Raw genomic sequence first — 20,714 nt, forward strand, 5'->3', positions numbered from 1 at the left:
AATGCTGTCAGACTCACAGAAAAAACCTGATATTTTATAACTCTCCTTGTAAACCTCAAGATCAGATGTTCTTTTCTGCTGATATAAAATGTCACTGAGCATTTGATTCACGACTGTATGAAACGAGTAACTGATGCAAATCTCTTCGTTGTTCTTGCGCTGGCCGTGCCACAGTGCATGCTGGGAAAGACAGTTCTGCTGATACTACAGGCGTCGTGTCTGATAAACATATAAGTGTACATATAATATTTGCTTTATGTTGATCAAATTACATTATAGTACATACAATACATTTTTGTTTATTACTAAATGCTGGAAATAGTACAGCTATAAATTCATAAACACACTTTCTAGAAAACAATGTTATTCGATTATCTCAAGTTCTTGCAATTTCAGGTAATCCTGTTTGCCACCCTGATCGTGTTGGCGAAACTTTGGTGACAATTATATTAGCACAATATTTGCAAGACACACACACATATATGAGACTGAATGTGAGATTGAGACACTCACCACCTGTTCGGCGCGGTCACCTCGAGTGCTGATGTAAGACACCCGGTACTGACGCACGTTTGGACCCAGAGCATCCCACGACACACGCATGCTGAAGGTCGTCACGTCACTCAGCTGCAGATTCCTGACGGCCAGCCGCTGCGCTGCACACACACACACACATATGAACACACACACACACACACACACACACATATGAACACACACACACATATGAACACACATATGAACACACACACACACACACATATGAACACACACACACACATATGAACACACACACACACATATGAACACACACACACACACATATGAACGCACACACACACACACATATGAACGCACACACACACATATGAACACACACACACACATACACACATATGAACACACACACACACACACATATGAACACACACACACACACAAACACACATATGAACACACACACACACACACAAACACACAAAAAAACACACACACACACACACATATGAACACACACACACACACACAAAAGAACGCACACACACACATATGAACACACACACACACATATGAACACACACACACACATAAGCACACATATGAACACACACACAAACACACACACACACACATAAGCACACATATGAACACACACACACACACACATATGAACACACACACACACATATGAACACACACACACACATATGAACACACACACACACACATATGAACGCACACACACACACATATGAACGCACACACACACATATGAACACACACACACACATACACACATATGAACACACACACACACACACATATGAACACACACACACACACAAACACACATATGAACACACACACACACACACACACAAACACACATATGAACACACACACACACACACATATGAACACACACACACACACACATATGAACGCACACACACACATATGAACACACACACACACATATGAACACACACACACACATAAGCACACATATGAACACACACACAAACACACACACACACACATAAGCACACATATGAACACACTCACTCACACACACACACACACACATGTTTGTTTTTGTGAATTGTGGGGACTTTCCATAGACTTCAATGCATTTTACACTGAACAAACTGTACATTCTATCCCCCTACCCTGCCCCTACCCCTAAACCTAACCCTCACAGGAAACTGTGCAAACTTTTACTTTTTCACAAAAACTCATTCTATATGATTTATAAACCCATTTACATTGTGGGGACCGCTGGCTGGTCCCCACGATGTAGGTGAACTCAGGTTTATATTACATCATGGGGACATTTGGTCCCCACAATCTAATATAAACAAAAGCATATGAACACACACACACACACACACACACACACACACACACACACATATGAACACATACACACACACACACACACATAAGAACACACATATGAACACACACACACATGAACACACACACACATATGAACACACACACACATATGAACACACACACACACACACACATAAGAACACACATATGAACACACACACACACACACATATGAACACACACACACATACTTGTTTTTGTGAAATGTGGGGACATTCCATAGGCGTAATGGTTTTTATACTGTACAAACTGTATTTTCTCTCCCCATACACTACACCTAAACCTAACCCTCACAGGAAACTGTGCACACTTTTACTTTGTCACAAAAACTCATTCTGTGTGATTTATAAGCCTTTTGAAAAGTGGGGACATGCTGAATGTCCTCATATTTCACCTCTTTTTGTAATACCTATGTCATACCCATGTCATTATACACATTTGTGTCCTGATATTTCACAAAAACAAGTACATATGAACACACCTATGAACACACACACACACACACACATATGAACACACATATGAACACACCTATGAACACACACACACACACACACATGAACACATACACATATGAACACATACACACACACACACACACACAAGAACACACATATGAACACACACACACACACACACATGAACACATACACATATGAACACATACACACACACACATAATAACACACATATGAACACACACACACACACACACATATGAACACACCTATGAACACACACACACACACACATGAACACATACACATATGAACACATACACACACACACAAGAACACACATATGAACACACACACACATGAACACACACACATATATGAACACACACACATATGAACACACACACACACACACACACACATATGAACACACACACACACACACACACACATAAGAACACACATATGAACACACACACACACACACACATATGAACACACACACACATATGAACACACACACACACACACACACACACACATGAACACACACACACACACATATGAACACACACACACACACACATATGAACACACACACACATATGAACACATACACACACACATATGAACACACATACACACACACATATGAACAGACACACACACACATATGAACACACACACACACACACACACACATATGAACACACACACACATATGAACACACACACACACACACACACACACACACACATGAACACACATATGAACACACACACACACACACACACATATGAACACACACACATGAACACACATATGAACACACACACACATATGAACACATACACACACACATATGAACACACACACACACACACATATGAACAGACACACACACACACATATGAACACACACACACACATATGAACACACACACACACACACACACACACATATGAACACACACACACACACACACATATGAACACACACACACATATTAACACATACACACACACATATGAACACACACACACACACACACACACACAAACACACACACACATATGAACACACACACACACACACACATATGAACACACACACACAAAAGAACACACACACACACACACACACACATATGAACACACACACACACACACACACACACACACACATGAACACATACACACACACATATGAACACACACACACACACACAAACACACACACACATATGAACACACACACACACACACATATGAACACACACACACATATGAACACACACACACACACACATATGAACACACACACACATATGAACACACACACACACACACACACAGACACACACACACACACATAAGCACACATATGAACACATACACACACACACATAAGCACACATATGAACACACACACAAACACACACACACACACACATAAGCACACATATGAACACACACACACACACATAAGAACACACATATGAACACACACACACACACACACATATGAACACACCTATGAACACACACACACACACACATATGAACACACATATGAACACACCTATGAACACACACACACATGAACACATACACATATGAACACATACACACACACACATAAGAACACACATATGAACACACACACACACACACACACACACACACACATATGAACACACCTATGAACACACACACACACACACACACATGAACACATACACATATGAACACATACACACACACACATAAGAACACACACATGAACACACACACATATATGAACACACACACACATATGAACACACACACACACACACACACACACACACACACACATGTTTGTTTTTGTGAATTGTGGGGACTTTCCATAGACTTCAATGCATTTTACACTGAACAAACTGTACATTCTATCCCCCTACCCTGCCCCTACCCCTAAACCTAACCCTCACAGGAAACTGTGCAAACTTTTACTTTTTCACAAAAACTCATTCTATATGATTTATAAACCCATTTACATTGTGGGGACCGCTGGCTGGTCCCCACGATGTAGGTGAACTCAGGTTTATATTACATCATGGGGACATTTGGTCCCCACAATGTAATATAAACAAAAGCATATGAACACACACACACACACACACACACACATAAGAACACACATATGAACACACACACACACACACACACACATATTAACACACACACACACACACACACACACACATGAACACACACACACACACACACACACATATGAACACACACACACACACACATATGAACACACACACACATATGAACACACACACACACACACACATATGAACAGACACACACACACACATATGAACACACACACACACACACACACACATATGAACACACACACACATATGAACACACACACACACACACACACACATGAACACACATATGAACACACATATGAACACACACACACACACACATATGAACACACACACATGAACACACATATGAACACACACACACACATATGAACACATACACACACACATATGAACACACACACACACACACACATATTATCAGACACACACACACATATGATCACACACACACACACACACACATAATAACACACACACACACACACACACACACATATGAACACACACACACACACACACACACACATATGAACACACACACACATATGAACACATACACACACACATATGAACACACACACACACACACACACACAAACACACACACACATATGAACACACACACACACACACACACACACACACAAACACACACACACATATGAACACACACACACACACACATATGAACACACACACACATATGAACACACACACACACACACACACACACACATATGAACACACACACACACACATATGAACACACACACACACACACACACAAACACACACACACATATGAACACACACACACACACACATATGAACACACACACACATATGAACACACACACACATATGAACACACACACACACACACACACACACACATATGAACACACACACACATATGAACACATACACACACACATATGAACACACACACACACACACAAACACACACACACATATGAACACACACACACACACACATATGAACACACACACACATATGAACACACACACACACACACATATGAACACACACACACATATGAACACACACACATACACACACACACGTGAAGCCGTGATCGTCTGAGTGCACTCGGGGTTTTCCTGTGTTGAAATAGTTTCGGTGGACACCAAAGCCAACGGAATAATGCATTAAGATAAGATGAGAAATGAAACATGTTAACTAACAGTTTCTAACCCATATGGACAGAAATTGATAATCAGGCTTTTTCTTGCAAGGAAAAGTTGTAAAGTAGAAAATTCTGTCAAATTAAAAAGGAGTGTTGAATGTCGAATAATAATAATAATAATAAAAATGCATTTCAGATATCACGCATTATGTCATCAACCATCTTCACATGTGTGAATAAACATGTATGTAAGCGCAGACCACAGAGCGTTTCTGACGCAGGAAAACCCCGGATGACCGAAACACATGAGAGATTTTACCGGCTGTAGTCGTACTGATGGTCGTTGTAGAAACTGTTGTTGTTCTGGCAACTTCAAACACAATTAGAGACAAAGAAACAAAAAACACATTTTACTGTCATTTACATTCATAAAAAGGATGTGTATTTTCAGAGGAAGGATGATCCCGACCTGTGGTTTCAAAGATCTCCACTGGATCGCTCTCAGATTCATCTCTGTAGACTCCAGACAGAGAAACTTCATATTCAGTCAAAGGCTTGAGACCCGTGATGACAAACGTGTTGGAGTTATCGTTGATGAGAACCTGCAGACAAACAGAGCGACAACGATTTATCCTTCTGTTGTTTCTTCTCGATTATGTGATCGTTAGAGGAACGCTCCCTTCATTTTGAAAATGTTACGAGGACGTTACATTTGAATGTTCTGTCAACATTTAAAACACAGATTTTAAGAATGTTTTCTCTCAACATTACAAAAACGTATATCAAATATTAATAATAAGAACACTCAAAGAATGTTTCATCCTTACATTTACGTAACCTTCAAGTAACGTTACCGTGTTGACTGAGACGAGTGCTGAGGCGACGGTTACACTGACTTTCACACGGATGCTTTTATCCAAACGGACTTCCATTGCATTCAATCTGTACATCTGATTAGTTCATACGTTTCCTGGGAATCGAACCCATGACCTTGTGTTGCTGCAGTCCTACTCTACTGGTCAAATGTGCTTGTGTTTGATCCACTTTCACATGTGTACAGGTGTGTGCGCACCTCTTTAGTCTCTCCTCCTGCTGCGGGTCTCCAGATGAGTCTGTAGAAGGAGACGTCAGGCGCGGCGTGTTGCCACATGACTCTGAAACTGTCAGTGGAGACGTCACTGGAGCGGAGATTGAGCGGCAGAGGAACCACACCTACAGCACACACACACACACACACACACACTCACTCAATTTGACTATTGTGATTATATATATATATATATATATAGTTGCACTGGAGGCTTCTTCTGTCAACAAGGCTAATACCTTGTTTATTTACACTAAATTGAATTTAAATGTATTATTCATGTGTGTGTGACTCTCACTGGTGGTGAAAGTGTCGGTCAGCGGTTCTGCTTGTCCTTCCTCATAGAGGGCAAAGATGGCGACGGTGTACTCCGTCACAGAGCTCAGGTTGCGCAGCATCACCGTGGTTACCGGACCCACTTCCACCTGAGGTCAACAAAGGGTCAAAGGTCAGAGACATGTCAAAAAAGACAGTTCACAGAGATCGGCCGCACACTCACCTTATTGGTCTGCACTGCGTCCGTCTTCACATAAACAATACGGTAACCTCTGACCTTGCGAGATGCCGCGTCCCACGACAGTTTAGCGGAGCTGTGATTCACGTCTGAGATGCGCAGATTACGAGCAGGAGTCAGACGAACTGAGAGGAGCCAATCAGAGAGAAGATACGATCAATGACATTAATAGTCTGCTCCTTCCTGTTCCTGTTTCCTGTCCTGACTGCAGTCAATCCCAGTTCACATCCTTCTAGTCGGCACTGTGCTGAGGCGTCGGTCTGTACTCACGCGTGGTCTCCTGCGCGGTCATGGGGTCACTGGCTTCCTCTCCGTACATGGCGTAAACAGTGACCGTGTATTCGGTAGCAGGAGTTAAACCCTCCAGCTCAATCTGAGTCACAGAGTCAGACACTTTGACCTGCAAACACACAAACACACTCATGAAGCCGAACTGAAGCTTTCTCTGGGAAACGAACCCTTGACCCTAGTGTTGGGAGCGCCATGATCTTCTGACTGAGCTCCAGTTGAGCTGTCAGTTATATCAGTGTAAACGCTCTGGACATGTGACCCTAAACTTGAATCTAATGAGCTGAACCCTTTCATCAGTAAAGTCAGCTTCTACAGCGCTTTATACAATACAGATCGATTCACAGCAGTAATAAAGAGGAAAATAATCGTGTTCGTTTATTAATTATGAAACAAATTCAATTTCAGCTGCAACACAGTCCTACAAAGATAATATTGTCATCAAGCACCGGATGAGGAAAGAAAATGTGTCAGCGGGCGAATGTTCCCGTGTCATCAACTAGGGAATCTAGGGATCATAGGAATCAAATGATTCTATTGAAAATCTTCACATGGGACATTCACATTTGGAGTGAAAGGAGTGAAGTGTGTGTGTGTGTGTGTGTGTGTGTGTGTGTATTCCACCTCCTTCTCATCCGCGGGGTCGCCCTCCGTCAGAGGCGCGTACAGGATCATGTACCCAGAGGCCCCTTCTGCCTCTCGCCAGCGCACACGCATGGTACTGTGAGTGATGTCATACAGCTCCAGACTGCTGATCGTCGGCAGCGCCACTGACCAACAAACACAACGATCAACAATCTATCGCTTCTGATCAGACACGCAACCGTTCAATAGATCAGATGTGATGAATAAATCAGACATATTAAACCGATGAGGTGAGAATTAATTGAACGGATTTTATATTATTAGATCAGATATACAAAACAATTAGGTTTATATTACAGTTTTTTCCAGTTGCTAACAAGCATTGTTCAATACCGAAACCACATTTTCAAAACTCTTCACACTGTCTGCATTAGCAGCATGAATGTTGGCCAAACAGTTCATCTCACCTACAAAACTCACTCAGACCAACATGACACTCATTCAGAAAACACACACTTCATTCACAACCTAAAACACACTAACAACAGGAAGCATTACATAATTGATAAACTTTTCTTTTTTTAAAGTTTCAATGATTTTCCACATAAATCAGTTCTTTTGTCTCAAAGCAATGAAAAATGGTTCACAGTTTGGTCTGCGTTGACGTCTGTTTCGCTGACTGTGTGAAGAGTATTGAAAATGTGGTTTCGGTATTGAACAATGCTTGTTAGACAGATCAGACATTCAAAACAGAACAATGTAATTAATAGATCAGACATAATCAGTAGATCAAATGTAACCAACACATCACTTGTGATGAATAAATTAGATGTAATCAACAGATCAGATGTGATGATAGATCAGATGTGATTAATAGATCAGATGGATAGATCAGATGTGATGGATAGATCAGACATAATTAATAGATCAGATGTGATTAATAGATCAGATGGATAGATCAGATGTGATTAATAGATGTGATGTATAGATCAGATGTGATGTATAGATCAGATGTGATGTATAGATCAGATGTGATGTATAGATCAGATGGATAGATCAGATCAGATGATAAATCAGATGTGATTAATAGATCAGATGGATAGATCAGATTTGATGGATAGATCAGACATAATTAATAGATCAGATGTGATTAATAGATCGGATGTGATTAATAGATCGGATGGATAGATCAGATGTGATTAATAGATTGGATGGATAGATCAGATGTGATTAATAGATCGGATGGATAGATCAGATGGATAGATCAGATCAGATGTAATCAATAGATCAGATGTAATCAATAGATCAGATGTGATGGATAAATCAGACATAGTTAATAGATCAGATGTGATTAATAGATCGGATGGATAGATCAGATGTGATTAATAGATTGGATTTGATTAATATATCAGATGGATAGATCAGATGTGATTAATAGATTGGATGGATAGATCAGATGTGATTAATAGATCGGATGTGATTAATAGATCGGATGGATAGATCAGATGTGATTAATAGATAGGATGGATAGATCAGATGTGATAAATAGATCGGATGGATAGATCAGATGTGATTAATAGACCGGATGTGATTAATAGATTGGATGGATAGATCAGATGTGATGATAGATCAGATGGATAGATCAGATCAGATGGATAGATCAGATTTGATGGATAGATCAGACATAATTAATAGATCAGATGTGATTAATAGATCGGATGGATAGATCAGATGTGATGATAGATCAGATGGATAGATCAGATCAGATGGATAGATCAGATGTAATCAATAGATCAGATGTGATTAATAGATCGGATGGATAGATCAGATGTGATTAATAGATCGGATGTGATTAATAGATCGGATGGATAGATCAGATGTGATTAATAGATTGGATGGATAGATCAGATGTGATTAATAGATCAGATGTGATTAATAGATCGGATGGATAGATCAGATGTGATTAATAGATTGGATGTGATTAATAGATCGGATGGATAAATCAGATGTGATTAACAGATCAGATGTGATTAATAGATTGGATGTGATTAATAGATCAGATGTGATGGATAGATCAGATCAGATGCATAGATCATATGTAATGGATAGATCAGACATAATTAATAGATCAGATGTGATGGATAGATCAGATGGATAGATCAGATGTGATGGATAGATCAGATGTAATCAACAGATCAGATGTGATTAATAGATCAGATGTGATGGATAGATCAGATGGATAGATCAGATCAGATGGATAGATCAGATGTGATGGATAGATAAGATCAGATGGGTAGATCAGATGTAATCAACAGATCAGATGTGATTAATGGATCAGATGGATAGATCAGATGTGATGGATAGATCAGATCAGATGGATAGATCAGATGTAATCAACAGATCAGATGTGATTAATGGATCAGATGGATAGATCAGATGTGATGGATAGATCAGATGTAATCAACAGATCAGATGTGATTAACAGATCAGATGGATAGATCAGATGTGATCAACAGATCTGATGTGATTAATAGATCAGATGGATATATCAGATCAGATGGATAGAGCAGATTGTGATTAATAGATCAGATGGATAGATCAGATTGGATGGATAGATCAGATTGTGATTAATAGATCAGATGGATAGATCAGATCGGATGGATAGATCAGATGTAATCAACAGATCATATGTGATTTATAGATCAGATGGATAGATCAGATCAGATGGATAGATCAGATGTGATGGATAGATCAGATCAGATGGATAGATCAGATCGGATGGATAGATCAGATGTAATCAACAGATCAGATGTGATTAATAGATCGGATGGATAGATCAGATGTGATTAATAGATTGGATGGATAGATCAGATGTGATTAATAGATCAGATGTGATTAATAGATCGGATGGATAGATCAGATGTGATTAATAGATTGGATGTGATTAATAGATCGGATGGATAAATCAGATGTGATTAACAGATCAGATGTGATTAATAGATTGGATGTGATTAATAGATCAGATGGATAGATCAGATCAGATGCATAGATCATATGTAATGGATAGATCAGACATAATTAATAGATCAGATGTGATTAACAGATCAGATGTGATGGATAGATCAGATGGATAGATCAGATGTGATGGATAGATCAGATGTAATCAACAGATCAGATGTGATTAATAGATCAGATGTGATGGATAGATCAGATGGATAGATCAGATCAGATGGATAGATCAGATGTGATGGATAGATAAGATCAGATGGGTAGATCAGATGTAATCAACAGATCAGATGTGATTAATGGATCAGATGGATAGATCAGATGTGATGGATAGATCAGATCAGATGGATAGATCAGATGTAATCAACAGATCAGATGTGATTAATGGATCAGATGGATAGATCAGATGTGATGGATAGATCAGATGAGATGGATAGATCAGATGTAATCAACAGATCAGATGTGATTAACAGATCAGATGGATAGATCAGATGTGATCAACAGATCTGATGTGATTAATAGATCAGATGGATATATCAGATCAGATGGATAGATCAGATTATGATTAATAGATCAGATGGATAGATCAGATCGGATGGATAGATCAGATTGTGATTAATAGATCAGATGGATAGATCAGATCGGATGGATGGATCAGATGTAATCAACAGATCATATGTGATTTATAGATCAGATGGATAGATCAGATGTGATGGATAGATCAGATCAGATGGATAGATCAGATCGGATGGATGGATCAGATGTAATCAACAGATCAGATGTGATTAATAGATCAGATGGATAGATCAGATGTGATGTATAGATCAGATCAGATGGATAGATCAGATGTAATCAATAGATCAGATGTGATGGATAGATCAGACATAATTAATAGATCAGATGTGATTCATAGATCTGATGGATAGATCAGATGTGATTAATAGATTGGATGTGATGGACAGATTAGACATAATTTATAGATCAGATGTGATTAACAGATCAGATGTGATTAATAGATCGGATGGATAGATCAGACATAATAGATCAGATGTAATCAACAGATCAGATGTGATTAATAGATTGGATGGATAGATCAGATCAGATGTGATTAACAGATCAGATGTGATTAACAGATCAGATGGATAGATCAGATCAGATGGATAGATCAGATGTGATGGATAGATCAGATCAGATGGATAGATCAGATGTAATCAACAGATCAGATGTGATTAATAGATCAGATGGATATATCAGATCAGATGGATAGATCAGATGGATAGATCAGATTGTGATTAATAGATCAGATGGATAGATCAGATCAGATGGATAGATCAGATGTAATCAACAGATCAGATGTAATTAATAGATCAGATGGATAGATCAGATCAGATGGATAGATCAGATGTGATGGATAGATCAGATCAGATGTGATGATAGATCAGACGCTGCACTCACAGGTGGTCTCGCTGCCTCTCAGAGCTTCACTGGCTGAGTTGCTGTAGATGGCGAACACAGTGATCTGATACTCTGTCAGAGAGTTCAGATACCTCAACACCACAGAGTTCTCGTCGCCGTTCACCACCACCTGCACGAGACACGGATGAACACGAGTGTGTTTCACTAGGCAGAATATCTGATAACCCTACATTCGCAGATATAGATTTAAAATAATACATCATTATCGAGGCCAGGCAAAAACCTCCTCAGAAGTGACACGTTTCACTGCATTACTGAAGATGTTTTAAAGATGTGGTCCTCATCAGTATAAACAAACACACACCTCCTCGGGTCTGGATCCACTGGAGGAATAATACACCACTCTGTACTTCTCCACCAGCCCGGTAGCATGAGTCCACGACACACGGAAGCTCCTGGCCGTGACCTCAGAGGTCACAAGGTCGCTGGGAGCGTCAAGTGACCTTGAATACGGCTCTGTCTCACCTGAAGCACACAAACGCCGCAGACAAACTTTACACCATCCAAGCAGGATATTATGAAAGTTTAAATACAACATGTTCTTAATTAAATATTTTTCTGTGAAAATGACAGTCACAGATGCTAGCATTAGAGCGGCTGAGATCCCACAAACCCCCAGAAACCCACCGCTGATCTCTTTGCTGAGTTCAGAGACGCGCTCACAGACGCTGCGGGTCACGCCCTCCACGATGGAGCTCATCACGCTGAAATCAGCCACGTTATACATGTGCGTCTCCTCCGGTGGCGAGGCGATGGCTCTCAGCTCGTTCTCATCCGCGTTCTTCACCCCTGCACACATTCATACAAACACATGGAAAACTGGCCACAGACGCTGTGCATTATGGGTAGGACTCTGCGGTATGACTATCGATAGAGATTGTGTATATTGAGTCGTGTATATATCGGTGGCGTGATGTGTTCTGAAATGAGGAGGCAAAGTCCTCACAGTTCTTTCTTTATTTACATATTTATTTATAAATCAAATGTAAATTCATGCTTGTTACTCTTAATGCTGTCAGATTTTCCTTGTTAAATGAAAAAAAGGAAAAAAAGAAACCAAATACCATTCTGTATTTTTACATTGACAATGTATTTAATGTTCTATTTACTGAAACCAAGTCAATCTCATCACGTTAGGGTTTTAAGCATTAAAATAATATAACAATAATAACTAAAGGCAGAAACTAGTTAAACAATATATTATATTTGTGTATTGATTTTCAGATGTTCTTTTTCATAGTAAACTTATTTCAGATCATCAGTCGTGCTCGATAAACACTGTCCGTCACAGACGTGAAGATGTATCTGTAATCAAGCTGATTGATCACTAAAACCCCGCAGTCATCATGCTTTCAGGTCTTTTCAAGTTTGATTTTGACATAAAGCGGTGAAATCGAAGTAGATAAGCTGTTTACTTTCTTTTTAATTAGTCTTCCCATCGACACCATCCTTCTGTTCACTCAGACTGACGCGCGGAACACGCATGTAAACAAGAGGCGGGGTTTATCACACAAACCAATCACACCCACTCATAGCGTGATGGAGGCACTGCCTCCTCTCATGAGGCTTTCTCAATCACCCCCCACTAACCCCACCGCACGCTTTAGGGGGTCAGCTGATTCTCTATGAGGGGAGAGGAGGCACGGGAGACCTAACTTCACCTGCGGGTGTCGCTGTTGGACAGTGTTCCTTTAGAAAAACTAGTGACTTATACACTTTTTAATATCACATTTTGTAATATTTATGTTGTTTTATTTTTGTTATATGGATTATTTTCTCATTCTATGTTTTGTGGAGGTACGGCCTCTGGTATATATATATCCTGCTTTAGTTATTGACATTTTAGAGTGATAAAGAAAAGAGGAAAATGCAGGATGATCTTTTTTTTTTTTTAAATTAAGCAGAAAAAGCTGCAAAAAACAACTTCTCTCACTCACAGAATAAATTTTGTAGTTTAAATAAGAAAAGCATGTTTATATCGTCTAAGTCTTTCTTTTATTGGACTTGTCTTATTGTTTGTTCTTTGCATATTTGATATTATTTTTGATGAAACAATGCAACAAAATTAGCAATACTGTGATATTGTCATATGTTCTGTGTGTGTGTCCATGGATTTCATGTTGTACATCTAGTTCTCAGTTCCTGTTTGTAGCTTTTCCCCTTGTTTGTCGTCCCTGGGTGAGTCTTGTTAACTCATTAAGATCGTTAGCCGCTGTGTATTAATAGCCCTTGTGTTTCTCTTGTTGCTTGTCATTTTTGGTTCTGTTTTCATTAAAGTACTCCTCACACCCAGATCCCTGCCTCTGTCCGCCCGCTCTCGCTCCCGGTGTTACAGATATGTATATTGTTAATGTGAAATAAAATGACTCGAGCAGGAATATGTGGGTCATGTCACCCACCTCTAACATATGAGCTTTCAATAATGAAACTGTTCTCATACCGATAGCAAACAGCTCGATCCCAGCGTCTCTGAGTCTCTGAGCAGGAGCAAGAACATCGTCCTGTGATTTCCCATCCGTGATCAGAATCCCAATTTTAGGAACGTCAGGTCTGGATCCAGATTCAGGTTTAAAGCTGTTCTCCAAAATATACGTTAAAGCAAGACCTGGGAAAAAAAAACACATGAGCAAACAGATGCCTTGAGAGTGAGGAGGTCATTTACATCTAAGATGTGTGTGAGTGTGTGTGTTTATACCTGTGTGTGTGAACCTTGAACTTCCGGCTCAACGCTGCTGCCTGCTGTCTGACCTACACTCGGAGCTTCATGGAGTTTATCCTAAATCCTTCTCTTTATTCCTATTCACATAATAATAGGAACTTTCTTGTTTTTCACTAGATTACTTAACCTATTGCATAGTATTACTAAACGGAACGATTTATTACTAGTAATCCACCAGCGTATAATCACCTAGTGTTAGCCATAGCCTGCTAGCTACCGTCTATTTTTTTCCTCTAAACTAACCTTCCTTGTCGATCTAATGGCGGATTTATCCGATGTATGTTATTCTGATCTGTCCTCGCCAGATCGGGAAGCTGTGGAGACGTTGCTGCCCGGCATTCATCGATCCACCGCGAGGTACAGCGTCCCGCACATCACCCTCGCCCCAGGCACCGGCAAGCGACCGAGACATCCAGCCAGCGAGTCCCGTGTGCGATGCAGTTTTTCGGACGGCGTTCATCAAACACACGGTCAGTCATGTCCGACGATTATCATGTGTAGTAAATGCAACATGTACAGCTTAGCTCTTTCTGTCAGCAGTGAGACTTACACATGTGATAAATGCAGGGATATTGTCAGGCTGACAGAGAGAATCTCAGAATTAGAGACACGCATCCAAACTTTAATTGAGGATAGTGAGAATGAAAGGGCCTTAGATACTGCTTTGGATGCGAATAGCCTAGTAAACACTGCACATTCGGTTCCGGTTGTAGAAGCCACGCAGCAGGCTAACTGGGTGACTGTGAGGCGGCATAATGGCAAGAACAAACACCACTCTTCCGTTCCGATTAGAACATCAAACAGGTTCTCCCCACTCAGTGATGCACCCACTGAGAATCCTGTTGAAAGTGCCCTAGTAATTGGCGATTCTATTACACGGAACGTGAAAATAGAGACACCAGCCAACCAACCATAGTCACATGTTTGCCGGGGGCCAGAGCACCTGACATCAAAGCAAATTTAAAAGTGCTGGCTAATGCTAATCGTAAATACTCTAAAATTATTATTCACGTCGGCACAAATGATGTTCGACTTCGCCAGTCGGAGATCACCAAAATTAACATTAAAGAGGTGTGTGAACTTGCAAATTCAATGTCAGCAGAATTAATTTGTTTTGGCCCTCTTCCTGTTCGTCGGAGTGATGAGATAGTGGAAAAGCTTTTGGGGCAGACCTGATCTGTTGAAAAGAGATGGTATTCATCCCTCCCGGGATGGTGCTGCTCTTCTCTCTAGAAATTTGGCAAATAGTCTTAGAGCTGAAACATGACAAACCAGGGCCCAGATCAGGACGCAGACAAACTGGCTAAACCGACCGTCTGCTAGCCGCCTCACGTCACAGAACTCAAATAATTCACAGCACATAGAAACTCTTTCACCTAGATATTATCACATAGAGACTGTGTCTGTACCTCGAACTAGTAAATACAAAAAACTTCCGAAACCTTTTAAGGGTAAAAATTTTATTGATGTTCAAAAAATGAAAATCACAGATAAATCAGATAAACAAATGATAAAGCTTGGGTTACTGAATATTAGATCTATTTCTTCAAAAGCACTTATTGTAAATTAAATTATCACAGACAATAAACTAGACTTGCTGTGTTTGACAGAAACCTGGCTAAAACCAGACGATTACATTACTTTGAATGAATCTAGTCCTCAAGGTTATGATTATCGACACAATCCTCGACAGAAAGGCAAAGGGGGAGGTGTTGCTGTAATTTATAGTAATATATTCAGAATCATTCAAAAGAATTTCAAATATAATTCCTTTGAAGTGATGGTGCTTTATGTATCATTATGTAAGTTGACATTTGTGCTGGCTACTGTATACAGGCCACCAGGGCACCATACTGACTTTATCAAAGAATTTGCTGATTTTCTATCAGAGTTAGACTGGCTGCGGATAAAGTCCTTGTTGTGGGTGATTTTAATATCCATGTAGATAATAATAAAGACGCATTTGGATTGGCATTTGCAGACATTTTAAACTCTATTGGAGTTAGACAACACGTGTCAGGACCCACTCATTGTCATAATCATACCCTAGATCTAATACTGTCGCATGGAATTGATATTGATGCTGTTGAAATTCTGAAGCAGAGCGATGATATATCAGATCATTATTTAGTCTTGTGTATAATACAATTAGCCAAGGCTGCAAAACCACCACCCAGCCATAAATATTGTAGAACCATCACGTCTACCACTAAAGATTGCTTTATAAATAATCTCCCCGAGCAGTTTCATCGCCTTAGTATACCTGACAACTTAGAAGAACTCGATGCTGCAACAGAAACTATTGGCTCTCTCTTTTCCAGCACATTAGATGCAGTCGCTCCTTTACATCTAAAGAAGATTAAGGAAACTAATCCAACGCCGTGGTATGATGAGCACACTCGGGCTCTAAAACGAGCTGTGAGAAAAGCTGAACGTAGTTGGAAGAAAACAAAACTAGAAGTTTTTCGCCTTTCGTGGAAAGAAAAAATGATTGAGTACAGAACGGCTATAAGAAATGCTAGATCTACTTATTTTTCAAATCTCTTAATAGAAAACAAACATAATCCTAGGTATTTATTTGACACAGTGGCTAAATTAACTAGAAACAGAGATTCAACTGCTTACGTTTCCATAGAGCACAGCAGTAATGACTTTATGAACTTCTTTACTTGCAAGATTGATAATATTAGAGAGAAAATTAAAAACATGCAACCGTCTACAGTTTCGCTTCAGACCGTGCACTGTAGTGTCCCTGAGGTAAAACTAGAATCATTCGCCGCTATAGGAGAGGAAGAATTATCTAAACTTATCAAATCATCAAAATCAACAACATGTATGTTAGACCCAATGCCGACTAAACTACTGAAAGAAATGCTTCCAGAGGTCATAGATCCTCTTCTTGATATAATTAATTCATCTTTAACACTAGGATACGTGCCAAAAACTTTTAAGCAGGCTATTATTAAACCTCTTATTACAGTTTTTTCCAATTGCTAACACACTAAAATGACATGCACAGCACAATTATTTAAACTGACACACAGAGAGCAAAACTTCTTCTCAAGTCTCCAAAAGTCTAAACACCTTTTCTGTTTTACACACATTTTGCATTTCAAAATAGCACTTTTTAAATTCACTAAATACAGTTCTCTGCATAAGACACAACAATCTGACATAAAGTCACATGTTTGCCATTTCAAAACACTGCCATTCAAAATGACACTACATGAGCTAATTGGCCAATTACATGTGCCACCTGGCCAAACACCTCAGTGGTTAATTGTTAACACTTCAATCAGGATGTAAGCACTATGAAAAGACCACAGGTGAGAACCTTTTTTTTTACAACAACAATGGAAGACATTGCAGAGAGAGGAAGAGGAAGAGGAAGAGGAAGAGGAAGAGGGAGGTTGAGAATAAGAGGGGGAGGAAGAGTGAGAGGTAGGGGTAGAGCAGGTAGAGGAGTTCATGGCCAAAGAAGACAAACACTTTCAAATGAAATCAGAGCAACCTTAGTAGATCATGTCATCAACCATGGGTTGACAATGCGTGAGGCTGGACAGAGAGTGCAGCCAAACTTGAGCCGTTTTACTGTCGCCTCTGTCATCCGGACCTTTAGACTGGAGAACAGGTATGTAACCAAAATTTCATGTAGTACACATGTAGTATACCCCATGTCATAGTGTATCAGTTGGGTGACACCTGTTTACTTAGTGTATGACATCAGCCATTCATGAACTGTACAAGTTTCCTGTACAATGTACTCTACTGTGGGGGAAAATATTTAGGCTGCATTGTCCAAGCCCTATATATATTTTTATTTTATTTTTTCTAAAGGACTGAGAGACGACACCATGGTGGAGGAAGGGGCCAAATGTTCACCGGGGTACAGGAAGCTGCCATTGTAAACTTGGTTTTGGAAAATAATGAAATCAGATTACGAGAAATTCAAAGCCACATCATCCAAGACAACACCTTATTCAACAACATTCAACGAGTTAGTCTGTCCACATTGGCTCGCATTCTCAAGCGAAACCAAATCAGAATGAAACAACTTTATAAGGTGCCGTTTGAGAGAAACTCTCAAAGAAACCAAGAGTTCAGACGAGCATATGTGGATGTAAGTACTATATTGACTGCAGTACACTACACACAACATTGTTTCCCAGTGTACTGGATAACACCATATTGAGTGATTTTTGTTCTTTGTTTTCAGGGAGTACTGGAAATGGATGCTCATGCAATCCCACATGAGTTCATCTTTATAGATGAGGCTGGGTTCAACCTAGCAAAGACCAGAAGAAGAGGGAGAAACCTCATTGGCCACAGAGCCATTATAGATGTTCCTGGCCAAACTTGGACCATACAACACAGCCCATATTCTCACATTTCTGGACAGACTTCACAACATTCTCATACCACCAGAGCGTATGAATGATGCAGACCATCAAAGAAACCGGTGCGTTGTAGTATGGGACAACGTGAGCTTTCATCGTGCAGCCCCAGTCCAAAACTGGTTTGCTGACCACCCAACATTTCTCGTGCAATACCTCCCACCATACTCCCCTTTTCTGAACCCCATAGAAGAATTCTTTTCGGCATGGCGGTGGAAGGTATACGACCGGCAGCCCTTTGTGCGCATGCCTCTTGTGCAGGCCATGGAAGAGGCATGTGATGAGATTGATGTGGGTGCAATTCAGGGATGGATAAGGCACTCAAGGCGCTTCTTCCCTCGATGTCTGGCAAGGGAAGATATTGCCTGTGATGTTGACGAGGCGTTGTGGCCAGACCCGGCTGTGCGGCAAGATGCTGCCTAATTATTTTTCTTGCCTTTTTTTTTTGTTTGTTTTTTTTACTGTAATATATTTTTTTCAGAAATTTTCTTTTTCAGTTTACTTTTTTTGTAAGAATATTTTTGTTCAGTCCCATGTAAATATATCTGCTGTGCTTATGTTGTACTGACTTGTTTACTGTAGTGAAGGAAAAAAAATAAAAATGTTGCAACAGCATGTGTGTGTATCTGCAAATATTTCTGTGCATGTGAACAATCTGATACATATTTTAGTATTATGGCAAAGCATACTAAAGATGGGGGTGCTTTTCATTATGCCCAACAGTGTGTAGGTGGTTAGGCAAAAATCTGGTAATATGAATGAAGTGTGTGCCATTTCATGCAAAAGTTTGATTTTGATAATGCTCTGTGTAGTTTCGGTTGCAGTGCTTCATTTTGCAGGATATATGAGGTATTTTGCAGTTTGGGTGTGTGGTTTTGTGAATTGTGTTAAGTGTTTTGATAAAACCAGAGTAGTTTGAAAAATTGTGTGTTAGCAATTGGAAAAAACTGTAAAAAAACCTCAACTAG

General features: G+C 39.8%; 1 protein-coding gene across 1 annotated transcript in view; it reads right to left on the minus strand.

The window, feature by feature from the left end:
- Positions 1-20,714, minus strand: part of col14a1b (collagen, type XIV, alpha 1b) — a 46,997-nt gene that overhangs the window by 16,629 nt on the left and 9,654 nt on the right. Inside the window, exons 9-20 of the mRNA XM_067410974.1 lie at positions 15,074-15,238; positions 13,261-13,422; positions 12,938-13,098; positions 12,613-12,742; positions 8,191-8,336; positions 7,549-7,678; positions 7,264-7,403; positions 7,063-7,189; positions 6,750-6,889; positions 6,147-6,279; positions 5,997-6,047; positions 514-656 (exon numbers count right to left, since the gene is read on the minus strand). Coding sequence (XP_067267075.1) covers positions 514-656; positions 5,997-6,047; positions 6,147-6,279; positions 6,750-6,889; positions 7,063-7,189; positions 7,264-7,403; positions 7,549-7,678; positions 8,191-8,336; positions 12,613-12,742; positions 12,938-13,098; positions 13,261-13,422; positions 15,074-15,238 — 1,628 coding nt within the window. The remainder of the gene's footprint in view (positions 1-513; positions 657-5,996; positions 6,048-6,146; positions 6,280-6,749; positions 6,890-7,062; positions 7,190-7,263; positions 7,404-7,548; positions 7,679-8,190; positions 8,337-12,612; positions 12,743-12,937; positions 13,099-13,260; positions 13,423-15,073; positions 15,239-20,714) is intronic.

This window comes from Chanodichthys erythropterus, chromosome 15, assembly GCF_024489055.1.
Source record: "Chanodichthys erythropterus isolate Z2021 chromosome 15, ASM2448905v1, whole genome shotgun sequence".
Lineage (NCBI taxonomy): Eukaryota > Metazoa > Chordata > Actinopteri > Cypriniformes > Xenocyprididae > Chanodichthys > Chanodichthys erythropterus.